Source organism: Stylophora pistillata, unplaced genomic scaffold (genome assembly GCF_964205215.1).
Source record: "Stylophora pistillata unplaced genomic scaffold, jaStyPist1.2 SCAFFOLD_4523, whole genome shotgun sequence".
Classification (NCBI taxonomy): Eukaryota; Metazoa; Cnidaria; class Anthozoa; order Scleractinia; family Pocilloporidae; genus Stylophora; species Stylophora pistillata.
In genome coordinates, this window is record NW_028290930.1 from 1 (window position 1) to 13938 (window position 13938).

The 13938-nt window shown below is 38.8% G+C and overlaps 2 protein-coding genes across 2 annotated transcripts; one reads left to right on the forward strand and one right to left on the reverse strand.

Annotated features, from left to right (window-relative positions):
• Positions 1-2109: 2109 nt before the first annotated feature.
• LOC111343785 (uncharacterized) lies at positions 2110-6453 on the reverse strand. Its single transcript, XM_022950975.2, has one exon. It carries the CDS (start codon positions 6399-6401, stop codon positions 2424-2426), a length of 3978 nt encoding a protein of 1325 aa, XP_022806710.2. The 5' UTR covers positions 6402-6453; the 3' UTR covers positions 2110-2423.
• A 1703-nt stretch (positions 6454-8156) lies between these two features.
• On the forward strand, positions 8157-13938 carry LOC148715593 (peptide methionine sulfoxide reductase-like; the record flags this gene model as incomplete). The annotated part of the gene is given in 3 exon segments (XM_088746755.1): positions 8157-8445; positions 11734-11985; positions 13785-13938. Coding segments are annotated over 2 exon segments (288 nt in total), but the record flags the coding sequence as incomplete, so codon positions are not given.

Sequence of the window (13938 nt, forward strand, 5' to 3'; positions counted from 1 at the left end):
AGATTGAATTTCACACTGGATGTTTATAAACCATGTTAATTTTTGCCATTGTTAACCGTTTTCATTCCTTTTTTAGTCAATTGTTACCTTGTTGGTGTTTGTCTATCTCAGTAAATGATTCTTTCAAGTTTTCATGTCACTATGATGATTCTCTTTGACATTTAAACTGGCACCAAAGATATTTAGATGTAGAACATTGTTTGTCAGCAAAACCTTTACTTTGGAGTACTGCACTGAATTAAGCTTACAACCATCACTTGTCAGTACCAAGTATTGATGCGAGCTTACTTTGTGATCTGTGTCATGACCCACTGTTTATGAAGTCCTGTAGTTTAAACTAGAAAATTTTGTACAGGATGGATGATGTGAAATTACTGTAGGTAGCCTTGAGTCTACTTAGTGTTAATTGTAGATGGCAAGATTGAAGCTTGTGCACCTGTATTATTATAAGGTTCTAGAAGAAAACTTGAGCATCAGAATACTGAGGTTTTTTAAGTTGGATTATTTATAGGTTTAATTTCTGAACAATGGATGGCCCCTGAATTGATAAAGAGCTGTTTGTTTTCAATTCAGTGTTGAAAAAACCAAAACCAAAGTAATAACATGGACAAATCAGAACACACATAAACAATATCATTGGTAAATGAGAATTCAAAGGAAAAACAGGCAAACTGCTTGAAGAGTGAGAAAATGTGAATGACCAAGTCATGATTGTTTTTAGTTTTGCTTCTGATTAGTTGAGAGGATTGTGCCAGTTTTCTTCACCAAGAACAGAAGCAAAGTTGACTGAAACTAATGCAATGCTTGATTAATTTCAAAACTCAACTGAAAACTGTTATCACAATCACACCCACTGCATTCCTGATCCTTTGAAATGCCAGTTACCACTAATATTATCACAGCAATGGACATTTTATAAGAGAAATGTCTGGCATTTTATATGGATAGAACTTAAACCGACACCTCTTTGCCCGTGTCGCTTTACTTTCATACTAACCCATCTGTTATCTTTGATTTGGGCCACTTCAGCTAAATATGGGTAGGGACATGTGATGCTAATACTTAGGAATGAAGCCCCACCAGAAAAGAATGGGGGAGCAGAGGGGGGTCCAGTTGAAAATTTAGGCTCATCCTTGCAATGTTAGAGATTCATTCTCAGTGACAGGGGTAAGATTTGAGTTATCTGATTTTTGTTTATCTTCAATTGTTTTTGGCAGTGTGGCATCATAAACTACATCTATGCATGTGGGCAGGTGCAGATCTAGGGAAGGGGTGGCCACCCCTCCCCTACATGTGATGATTTAAAGCTTTCTAGTATAACTACCCAGTTATGCAAAATCTGATAGTTTGTTTGCTATGTATTCTTAGCAGTTCACATATTATTGCTTATAGTCAAGCCTTTTCTTATGTAGTTGGCTTTAAAAATTTGTTCACATCACCCATCAGTTACATAATTCCTTAGAAACCTTGGATCCCCCTGATAAACTCTGTACTAGCTGGGCTAAGTGATCCAAGTGGGGCTCAGTTTTTGTGGCAAGGCATGAAGTAGGAAACAATGATACTAAATATTCTGTAAACCATAAGCTCATTTGACAGTTGCTGTAAACAAGACTGGGTACTGCACTGAAAACAAATGGATTGAAGGATGTGCACACGTAAGAATCCGCCTCCTGGTTGGCTCATTTGGTTAGAGCGCTGGATTGTGTTGTGTGAGAGGTCGAGGGTTTGAGCCCTGGCCGGACCATTACTCATGGTCTTAAAATAATTGAGGAGAATTTGGTACTTTTCTATAATATCAAGAAATGGATAGATATTCTAGTCTTCTAGGATAAGGACGAATAAACGGTAGGCCCCGTCTCCTGCAGGGTTAGGGGTAGCAGACATTAATTTCCCATGCATGAGATTACTATGTGGTGGATGTCCTCCTCTGGGGTGGGATGGGTGGGTTTATCGGGCCCGCAGTAATTGGTGCAAGCTGTTGCAGTGTCCCTGCCTGTTGGCGAAGCTAACAAACTATACTAAACTAAACTAGAATCCCTTATGGTTACAGCCAGTAACAACACCAGGTTGACTATGCACAACACCTAAAGCAAAGACACCACTCACAAATGCATAATCAACAAGTCACTTTATAATTATCAGAAAGCCTATCTTTGTTACAACTTTAAATGTTATACCTTACTAAATCACCACAAACACATTTTGAGCCATGCACACCCACAATTGCATGTTAATACCTTTATAGTATTTTACACTTTAAAACTAAGAACAATCTAATGCTAAGAAAACAAGCTGCAAGCTGATGAATTGAAGTCTCATTGTCTAGCTCCAACCATAATTTTTCACAGAATTAGTTTGCTGGTCTCATTAACACAAAGCTGCAACTAGGCCATGGTAATTTTAATTGTTTCCTTTTTTTCCTTCTACACGGCGACCTTGAAATGACTTGTTCTTTTCACACCTTTTAGAGCACAATATAGCATGTCTACACCTTGATCTGTAATGTGGTTAAAAGTAAGGTCTAAGTTAATGAGTTTACAGTTTGGGTCTTTAAGTGCAGAGCACAGGTGTGGTATGAAATGATCTGTTAACATATTGTCCCCTATTGACAGCTCAATGAGTTTGCAATTGTTGTGTTTGAGTGAAAGGCAAAGCTGTGATGCACCATCATCTGTCAATCGGGTATGGCCTAGGTTCAACAGAGTGAGTTTACAATTTTCATCCCTAAGTGCATCACAGAGATGTATTACACCTTCATCTGTTCCCTCGCTTCCCTCAAGGTTCAACTCAGTGAGGTTACAATTTACATCTTTAAGTGCATCAGACAAATGTAAAAAATCTTCATCTGTTCCCAGGGAGTAGCCACCAAAGCTAATTGTCAACTTAGTGAGTTTGCAATTTACATGTCTAATTGTACCAAAAATATGTGAAAAACCATGGCCCACTTTACCAAGGAACAACTCTGTGAGTTTACAATGTACATCTTTAAGTGCATCACACAAGTAAAATAAATCATCATCCCTTAAGCCAGTTCCTCTGAGATCAAGCTTCACAAGTTTACAATTTTCATCTCTAAGTGCATGATATAATGGTAACAAAGCAATTTGTTCAAAATTCCATAAATCCCCTCCATTCAGTGATTCAATCAATTTGTCAATTGAAAATGGGTGTAGGGTTTTGCCATTCATAGAAAGGTCCAACTGGACAAGCTTACAATTTTTATCCATGAGTGCACTTTGCAGGTAAGGAATACCATCCCCTGTTATCTTGTTAAAACTTAGGTCCAAATTAGTAATTGAACAATTTTCATCTTTAAGGGCATCACATAGGTGTACTAGACCTTCATCTGCTACCTCATTGCCACGAAGATCCAACTCTGTAAATTTACAGTTTTCATCTTTAAGTGCATCACACAGGTGAAATACACCTTGGTTACCAAGTTCGTTTGCTCTAAGATTCAGTTTTTTAAGTTTACAGTTCACATTTTTAAGTGCAACACACATGTATGAAGCACCAAGGAAAGCTATCATGTTACCACAAAGGTCCAATTCGGTCAGTTTACAATTTACATCTTTCAATGCTTCAAACAAGTGGGAAACACCCTGGTCTGCTAGATCAGTTTCACTAAGATCCAACTTTTCAAGTTTACAATTTGCATCTTTGAGTGCTTCACTCAGTAGAGAAACACCTATATCCCCTATACCATTGCCACCAAGATCTAACTCAGTGAGTTTACAATTTACATTTTTAAGTGCATCCTGCAAATGTGATGCACCTTGGTATGTTATGTAGTTACCACCAAGGCATAACTTAGTGAGTTTACAGTTTACATCCTTTAAAGCTTCACTGAGGTGTGAAACACCTTGGTCCTTTATCTCATTGCTATTGAGGTCTATCATTGTGATTTTTCTTTGTCCATCTCTAAGTAAATTGCACAGGAGTGAAACACCTCGGTCTGATATCTTGTTAGAAGACAGGTCTAACTCCATGAGGTTGTACAGCTTCTCAAGAAAGAACACAATTGCTGCACAGTCAACCGGTGTTATTCTAGAAAAGGATAAATCTATCTTATTGTTGAAAATTTTGTTTTTCCGTAGATCTGAAGCTGCCTTTTCCACAATTGTAACATCGTTGTACTCATGCAAACATTTCAACATAAGAACAGCTTTTAGGTTAGATTTACCCCTCAATGGATACTCCTCTGTTAAAGAGTCACAGAGGAGGCTTACAAAACTGTTGACAGCATCATTTGTTTGTTCACGTAGCAGGCCTGCTATAAACTGAATCACCAGATGCCACTTTGGATCTGAAGCATTTGCGAGGATGAAATTGCTTAGGTTGGTAGGATTCATCTTCACAATTTCTTTGGCAGCAAGAAACTCCTGGAGAGTCAAATGAATGAAACAGAATTGGGACTTCAATCTGAAGGGAAGAACTTCACGATCAGGCATGCGATTGAACAAACCACAGTCTTCTACTCCTTTCATCTCCACCGAGTCAAACATCAGTCGCCTCTCCTGTATTCCTGTTTTTGCCAATGATCCAACCTGGTTCAAAGTTTCCTCAACTTGATCAGGGAAGCCTGTCTTTCCCAGAAGATAATCCTTAGTTAACAACTTTGCCTTAAATTCTGGGTGATGCTTGAAAATGAACAGCCTCAGAGCTCCTTCATAGATGTCAGTTGAAGTTGCTGGTAAAGTACTTCCTGGATGTTGTTGAAGTTTAATCAACTTTTCTAGAAGGGAACAGATAATAAAACTGTTGACAGGAATGTAGCACAAAGAGAGCAGTTCTAAACTGCTGCTGACATGATCCCATATTCTGTTCATTGTCTCTAGGTCATGTGCACAGAATTTCTGTATATATTCCTGGACTTTCTCTGGGGTAAATCCCATAATCTCCACCTGTCTGTCATATGGCAAATGTGCAACACTCTGCACAACATTTGGTCGACATGTAGTCAAAACTGTGGCCCCTGAAAGTTGCTTTCCTTTCATCAGCTTCACATAAAGTGCAGAAAATGGCATTTCTTCAGTTGCACTGTTTCCAGCATGTGCTCTTTCATCCTCGAGAATGCGTTCATGGTACTTAAACTCATCCAAACCATCAAATATGAGTAGCACTCGCTCAGGGTTGTCTAAAATATATTGGAAGACTTCACTGTCCATGCTTCCTTCTGAATACAAACGACTCAACAACTGCTTGAGAGATATTTTTTTCATTGTCTCGGTATTAAACCATCTGAATTGGAACATAAACAGATGCTCAAAGATTTTGTCACTGCCACGCAAAAGATCACTCTTGCTCCAGTCACGCGACAATTTCGTGCAAAGAAGAGACTTTCCGATGCCGGGGCGACCAACCACGAGAATTTTACGGGGATCTCGAGTATCTTCATTAGGAAGAAAAAGCTCGTTAACCTTCTTTACAGCTATTGATCCACACCGGGGCTTCAAATATATATCAAATATTTCATGTCTTTTCAACAAGTCAGCAAATTCGCCACATGCTCTTCCAGTGTAAATAACAAGATCGACAAATGCGTCATCTAAATATCTGACTTGTTCGATTTCTGGTTGCCCAATCAAAGGTTCCATAATTTCAGTCTCTTCGCGCATTCGACTCCTCATTCGAAATGTCGACTCGCGCAGCGCGACAGGGTTCCTGCCCTTGCTAAAAAAGTGTCTCTCACAGAATTCGGAGTCGAACATGAACTGTTTCTTCTGTACTGCTCGCACTGCAAGGTAGCATATCTCTCCAGATATAAGCAACGTAAACAGAATGTTCGCTATCCAAATTCCCCTCGCGTAGACGGCATTGTCAGATGCAATGGAATTGTCACAGTCGATGGCCAAGGAACTTTCTTCGGTCGCATTAACATTCGTGGAATTTGCTGTCCGCTTTACTGTAGGAGAAAAACAAACAAATTCTGCTGGAAATCCACTTGGATAAAACACAAAGTTCTGCAAGGTAATGAACAAAATCCCCAACAAAACTCGCAAAACAAGGTGAAGAAAATAAGACCAGAACACTCGGCGGGTTTTCAGTCTGGGCCGACGGCGAGGGTTTTCCTGGTCTGGCTTCAAGGCGATTTCAATCTCATCGACTCGCGATTTTACAAAGCACCACGAGTAGGTGATACACACAGCCAAAAGAGACGCAAAACACAACAGAACAAATCCATAGAATGGCAAACCAGAGTAGATCTGTTCCTCATATTTCCTTAGACAGTCGTCACGAGAATCATGAGAGGACGGACAGCTAAATCTTCGACGCTCACTCGTTCTCAAGACTCCAGCGGCAGCGGCAAGCGCTATTAAAGCCAGAAGATGAAAAACTGCGACAATATATCCAAAAGGACTGAAGTATTTTGCGAGTAAATACTCCTTCACGCCGTCCATTTAAAACTTCTCATGGCCGGGATGAACAACAGTCACTGCATAAAGAACTCACGTGACGTGAAACATCCACATATATATTTTAATACTCTTTAACGCTATTACACATCAAGAAGAGATAAAAGAAAAAAATTTAAACATAGCTAATAAAAGTAATAAATAAATAAATAAAATATGCAATTAACAATATAGCTATACTTAGAAATAAAAACTTAAAAAAATTTTGTACTACAAAAAGCTGAATAATTAAGTGATCTAGTTCCCACAGGCTCTTACGTCCAGCGGTTATTCTCTTCAACAATAGAGCTTCCCGCGCGTGCGAGGCGACACAATTAGAAGCCGAATGTCTCACGAGGAAAATGAAATTAATACAGATATTGACCCTATTGAGGTCATTATAGCCGCTGGGGCAACTCTTAATAGAAGCAGAACCTTTATTGATTTATACCGCTCAGGGTAGCCCCTTCAGATGCAAAAAGCTGTCTGTTATCAATGGGAGCCCTGAACAATGTACCAAAAATTATAGTATACATATGCATTACGCTGATACTGATAATAGTATAGATAGAAAACTATGTACAAATAAAAGATTTAGAAGTAAATAGATACGAAAAACCATCAACATACTTCGTTAAAAAGAGTGCAACCATAGAAAAATCGTTTTGCGATCTCAGTCCTCACAGAAGGCGGATGTTAAAGGTTACTTTGTCTAGTGGCGCGCGCGTAGATTATATTATTACGTTTAAAATATTATTTAAATTATTGGGAACATTGACTTTGCAGACATTTGTTAACGAGTTTAAAAGCAGATTTACGACGGCGCTCCTCCAGCGTGGGCTATTTCAGAACGTCCATTGCCGGGTTGCTGCGCACAGCTCTTGCGATTGTTCTGGCACCCCGTTTTTTGAGGGCTTCAAGGCCTTGTTTGTGACCTTCCCCGCAGCAAAATAATATATATAATATATATGTAATAATAGTCCTGCAAGAGCTTCAATTTTTAGAAAGTGAAAAATTCATGTCAATGAAGGCATATACAAACAACGAGAAGCGGTAGCTCGACCCTGTCCTCAGGGAAAGGAACTGAAACAACGCTTGGGATCGCGTTAAAGACTATCCAAAACGTCATTAGAAAATACTTTCTATTATTAGTTACGTTGAGATTATGTTGATCACAACAAATTACACATTTACACATACAACGTCATGTTTTGAGTAGTAATCTAGAATAAAATGACGCTCAAAAATAACAAACTTTTTTAAATTTGGGTGGCAACTTTTATTTTTGAGCAACTTTAGTCAGAGCAACTTTTGGGTGTACTGTCAAGCAACTTTCCTGGATTTACTAACACAATCTATTCATGCCTAGAAGCCATGTTTTAAAATCAAAATTTAAAGGATAGGATAGGAGATTCTGGCACACAAACCAGTCCTTTTTGTTCTTTAGCCCTTGGGGCCCGTTTATTGAAAGTTCCGTTAAGTTAACGGGTCCGTAAAGCTGTTCTATTTTCGTTCAAAATGGGGATTTCAAAAGTTTTGAAAACGATACAATAAAAAAATCAGCTAAAGAAACTAATAAAGGACTGGTCTGGGTGCCAGAAACTGCTTTCCTATCATTTAAATTTTGATTTTACATGTAAAACATGGCTTCGCCGGGCCGTTAAGTTACCCGGACGTTCGAGAAACGGGCCCCAGGGCCCCAGGGCCCCAATCCCTTGTCAAGGTAGACCTCATAACAATAACAAAGAGTCTGGAACCAGCATTCTCATGACATCATTCCTACTATGTCGCGCGGGTCAGCACTACTGTCAGCAGTTTTTAGATCATTCCGGTCGATTTCGCTCATCAAGACGGGGAATACACTTGGCAGTGCGATTGAAACTGTGAGGCCACCTCCTGAAGACATGGCAGATGGCGAAACACTGACGGCAACTTTTGCCATGAGCTGATTTTGGTTCCCCGAGGCTCAGTTTGGATGCGTTGATGGCGTCGTCCGAACGAGGGTTGGTTACACTGGAGGATCTAAGTTGTTTCCGACCTACACAAGCCTGTGAGTATTAAAGTTACCAGTCAATGGTAGACTTGTTGAAAGCGAAATATCTCCTTTTGCTTAATGAAATCGAACAGTGTCAAGTAAAAGTAAATTTCACTTTTCCTTTACTTTATTGCATAATAACTTTTAATTACTCGATCGTCATAGTCTCGTGATGTTTTCGATGTATACGTACATGGTTTCAAACTCTAGCAGCAAACTCAAATTTGTGAAAATTTGAAAAAAAAAAAAAAAAAACGAAAAGATAAGCTTTTCTTATATCCTTAATAAAAAGTTCTCTCAAAGCCATTTGATACTGGAAGCTGTTACTTAGCTGAAACGTAGAATGTAAATTTACATAATTTACCGCAAGTTTAAATTGTGTATGTCGTGAAAGATGCTGTGTCTTTGGTTATGTTGACAGAGCTGAATAATGAAATGCGACGTCATAGGGTATGTGGTCAACAACGCGGGCTCAAGTGTCCTAGGTCTAAAATTTAGCAAAATCAGCGGAAAATAACAAGGGCTGACTGTCAAAACTGAGGAACTCTGTTTTCGTCAAAGGAATTTTCCTAATTCCAGAGTTTTTAAGGAGAAAATTAATTTTTGAAAATTTTTAGGGGGTGTACCAAGTTTTTGGAGGTTGTTCTGTAAAAGGAAAGTGGCAGGGAAAATGATGCCTCAAAGCAACAGAATAGGAAATCAACCATGCGAATGACTCAAAATCCATGTTTCCACGGCAAAACCTAGCTCATGTGTATACGTTATTCAGCTCTGTCGGTTATGGTCGTATTAACACCACAAGTGAATCCACAGGGGGCCCACACAAGCGGCGTGTCTGGTCGTTTGTTCGAAATATAAAGAAATGTATGGGAGAATATTGAAGAGTCGTAATATTGTAAACTTGTATCGTGGAATGTCTATGTTAAGGCTCAAAATAAATGTAAACCTACCTCACTTGCCGTGTATTGTTGTTTCTGTGGTTCTAAATGGCGAATTTAAGTGATTTGGTAGATTTTGCGTTGACTGTTACTCTACTGTATAAGAAGGAGACAAGGGTGGAAAGCTCATTTTCGACCGCTCCGCTTTTGAAGCTGATTTTCACCCAGAAATTAGAATCACCCAGCTTCCAAATCAAACACCAGATAAACCAAAAGGTTGACGCTTCTTCTCGTGTCATTCAATCAAAGATCCATTCAAAATCCAAGCGCTAACCGCCAAAAAACTATCGAGAAATGAAGCTTTCCAAGCGATCAGCATCCGCAGCACAGATTTGGGGTGCCAGGGAGCAACCATCACGCTGTTTGTTCCACACTAATTGGATGATGGTAAACAATGCCCTGTTTCAAATGCCTCATGAGAGGGGAGTCAGGGGCATATTTCCGCCGGCAATTCATTTACTGACTAGCCTAGTGTGAGGTTTGTGGTGCATGATGGAAACCCCACACGACCTCGAACCTCTTTGTTTGCTAAACCCATCTTGGAGAAAGTTAATTTACCCTGTGATGTTTTGTAACCTTCAATTGTCATTTTTATTAAGACGGAAAACAATGCCAGTTGAACCCTTCCTTGTCTTTACCGTTCAGCTCAATCTGTTATTCGAAAATAATCACAAGTATCCTCTCAGAGCACATTGGGTTACGTGAACAAAGAGGTTTGAGGTCGCGTGGGGTTTCCATCACGCACCATAAACCTCACACCAGGCTAGTCAGTAAATGGATCGCCGGCACGAATATGCCCCTGACTCCCCTCTCACATGAGGCATTTGAAACAGGACATTGTTTACCATCATCCAATTAGCGTGGAGCAAACAGCGTGACAGTTGTTCCCTGGCACACCAAATCTGTGCCACGGATGCCAATTGCTTGGAAAGCTTCATTTCTCTAAAGTTCTTTGGCGGTTAGTGCTTGGATTTTGAATGGATCTTTGATTGAATGAGACGAGAAGAAGTGTCAACCTTTTGGTTTATCTGGTGTTCGATTTGGAAGCCGGGTGATTCTAATTTCTGAGTGAAAATGTAGTGTTTCTTCTTTTAAGAGACTATGCACTATTTTTTATGACGATATGGTTTTCGACCCTTAGCATCCCTGTGCCACCTGGGCTAAACCAGCACTTAGTAAGGTTGTTAGGTAGTTAGTTAGTTAGTTAGATTACTCAGTTAAGTAGTTAGCAGCTAGCTAGTTACATACTTTGATTAAGTTTTTATATATCCATATATTTTCTTCATAATGGGTTGACTAGTCTGTATGGTTTGTCAGTTCCCTTCTAGTCTTCCCCACTGCCTTGTTATGTAATCCAATTTGTTATTATTGTGTGTTCTTTTGTTTTTTTCCCATGTAATTGCAGTGAAATGGAATAAATAAACAAAAAATAAATAGATAAATAAAATTGGCTTCAAAAGCGGAGCGGTTGAAAATGAGCTTTCCACCCTTGTCTCCTTCTTATACAGTAGAGTAACAGTCAACGCAAAATCTACCAAATCGCCTAAATTCGCCATTTAGAACCACAGAAACGACAATACACGGCAAGTGAAGTAGGTTTACATTTATTTTGAGCCTTAACATAGACATTCCTCGATATAAGTTTATGATATTACGACTCTTCAATATTCTCCCATACATTTCTTTATATTCCGAACAAATGACCAGACACCCCGCTTATGTGGGCCCCCTGTGGTGGTTCACATCATCTTTTTAATGAGTGATTCACATCATCTTTTTAATGAGAATTTGCTGACTTATCTAATATTCCCGATAATAAGCCTTTTAAATAGCATTTCCATGACTCCCCTTGTCAAAGTCTGCAGGGCTTCATGCCCGACTTTTTTCTCTGGTTCACCGTTTTAATTGGGGAACCAAAATCGTCGTCACGAAAAACAATTTATAGGACAAATTTAAAACCAGAAGAAATAAATATTAGAAGGATCAAACAATTAGAAATAACAAATTTCAGCCAATGTTGTTCTAAAGACTCCAATCATAGTTTGGGAAAGATGAGGTAAATGTTGAAATAAACAACATTGAGACTGTTATATGTATTTTGTCCTTCTGGGGCCGGGGTTAGGTTAGGTTATTGTCCTTCTGGGGCTGGGGGATTGCTAGGTTAGTAAATAGATATTACATAGCACTTGTACTAAAGTTGTTTATTTTGAATTTGGTGGCATTCGAGAACAAATATAATTTAAGGCTTATGACTGTTTCTATGGAATGGTCCATACAACAAAATCCTGACCAAGTGGAAACCAAACTATGGTGTTCCTTGCCATTTAGTCATTTCATTTATTTCCTTTAACTTGTTCTTTGTCAGTGGGGACCATACAGAAACCTTGGAGTTGGAGTATAACCCAAACTGTACTACTTACAAGGATCTGCTGCTTTTTTTTTGGAAAAATCATGACCCTACAGCAGTTCATAAAGCTCAGTACATGTCAGCCATTTTTTATCACAATGAGGATCAAAAACAACTGGCAGAGGAGACTCGCAAGGAACATCAGAAGACAATTAAGAGGAAGATAGTAACAAAGATCCTTCCAGCAAACACATTCTATGTAGCTGAACAGTAAGTGTTTTAATTCCAAATTTTTCTGTAACAAATCACCATGATTTTTAAAGATATGAACCAAACAATTAACAGTATTCCAAGCTCAAGGTTTTTCAAGTTGCCATTTTGACACCAAAATTCAGAAAATGGTCCCCAGAAATAAAACTTTCTCAAAATAGTGGTGTTTTGGACACTCTTTAAATTCTTTTTTTCTTACTGAACTGCTGATCATTTCTTTTTCTTTGAAACATAGAATTTGGCTGTTACATAGTAAGCTGTCATTGTAGAAGGTTTACCTGAAATCTCCAGATTTAAGAGTAACACTTGCAGAATTTAGGAGAAAGGGAAAACAACGTAACAGCAATTATATTTTGGGTACATTTTTACCACCAAGAGCAGTGTTGTTCAAAGCTGGGTTATGATAACCCTGGGTCAGTGTGAAATCTTTTTCCAGATCTAAGAGCTTCAAACAAAAGAAAACACAGAACAATTTTGTAATAACTACAATTTGATGATTGGATGCCCTTTTTTAGGAAAATAGAGAAAATTATCCAAACAGGCCTTTGACAAAAGGATTAAAGAAATCCAGATTAAATTTAATCCTGGTTAGTGTTAATCAACCTTTAAGTTAAACAACTGGGCCCTGCAGGAGCATGTTTGTTAGGTATTAGTGAATAATAATAATAATAATAATAATGATGATAATAATAATAATAATAATAATAATAATAACACCTTTATTTAGACATGATAATGTTTAAAGCTGAACAGCTTGTGGGGTCGTGTGTAAATCCGAATAAACTCTAAATTAAATAAATTCAAATGATGATGGTTTTAGAGGAGAGGGGAAAACTGGAGTACCCGGAGGAAAACCTCTTGGAGCAGAGTAGAGAACCAGCAAACTCAATCCACTTATAACGCCGGGTCCGGGAAGCGAACCCAGGACACATTGGTGGAAGGCAAGCGTTCTCACCACTACGCCAACCCTGCTCCCCCTGAACAGTTGTAAAACCTGACAAAATGTTGTTTGGGGGGGGGGGGGGTGGAACTTGTCTTGTGTTGTACTGGCATCCCATCCAGGGAAGTAACAGAACTCTCAGTTGCTTTGTTTGAACAAGGTTCAGCATTATCGGGGGCTCTTGATTCATGTCAGAAGACTTTTACCTGACTTATGTTTTACTTGTTTTAAAAAGATTTCAAATTATGTAGACCCCAGATATTTCGGTCTTTGCACTTCCTACTTTGGTTGACTTTGGTTGATACATCACGTACTTAGATAAATATTACTTGCCAGTGGACATGTTGAGTCATTGTGGCTGACTACAACATTCAAGTTATTTCTTTCCACTGACAGTTTGAATTTCTTGGGAATCTGTTTTTGCTCTTAGCTGATTAGCTGATATGAAGGTATAAAGGCTGATAATTTCGAAAGAGACTGTTTGGGGCTGCGTCGGTGGGAGTAACGAAATAATTTGGATATGTCAACAAAGTTGAAATGGTAAATTGGCCACTGTAACGATTACAAAAGCTGACGTTTCGAGCGTTAGCCCTTCGTCGGAGCGAATAGAGGAATTGTAGGTTGTGTGTGCTTTTAAAGGCAGAAAATGGAGCTACGTTATTGGTGGGAACATGGCAACGAGAAAAACATGAATAAATTAGTGGAATGAAAAGCGTTCATTGATCCCTGTGGGATTTAGACTACCAGTTTGAAAGATGATGATATGAAGGTAGTCAGCTGTGTTTTAAAGATTTTTTCCAGGGAACTTAAAGAGGTTGATATTTTCAATTGAAATGCAATCTTTGATATTCTGTTTTAGGTACCATCAAAAGTACATGCTGCGTCAGCACCCCTTGTTGTTGAGAAGTCTGGGTTTAAATGACGAAGAACTGAAGAAGTCTCGCATTGCAGCTCGTTTAAATGGTTATGTTGGAGGATTTGGTTCCATAAAGAGCTTTGAGGCTGAAGTGGAC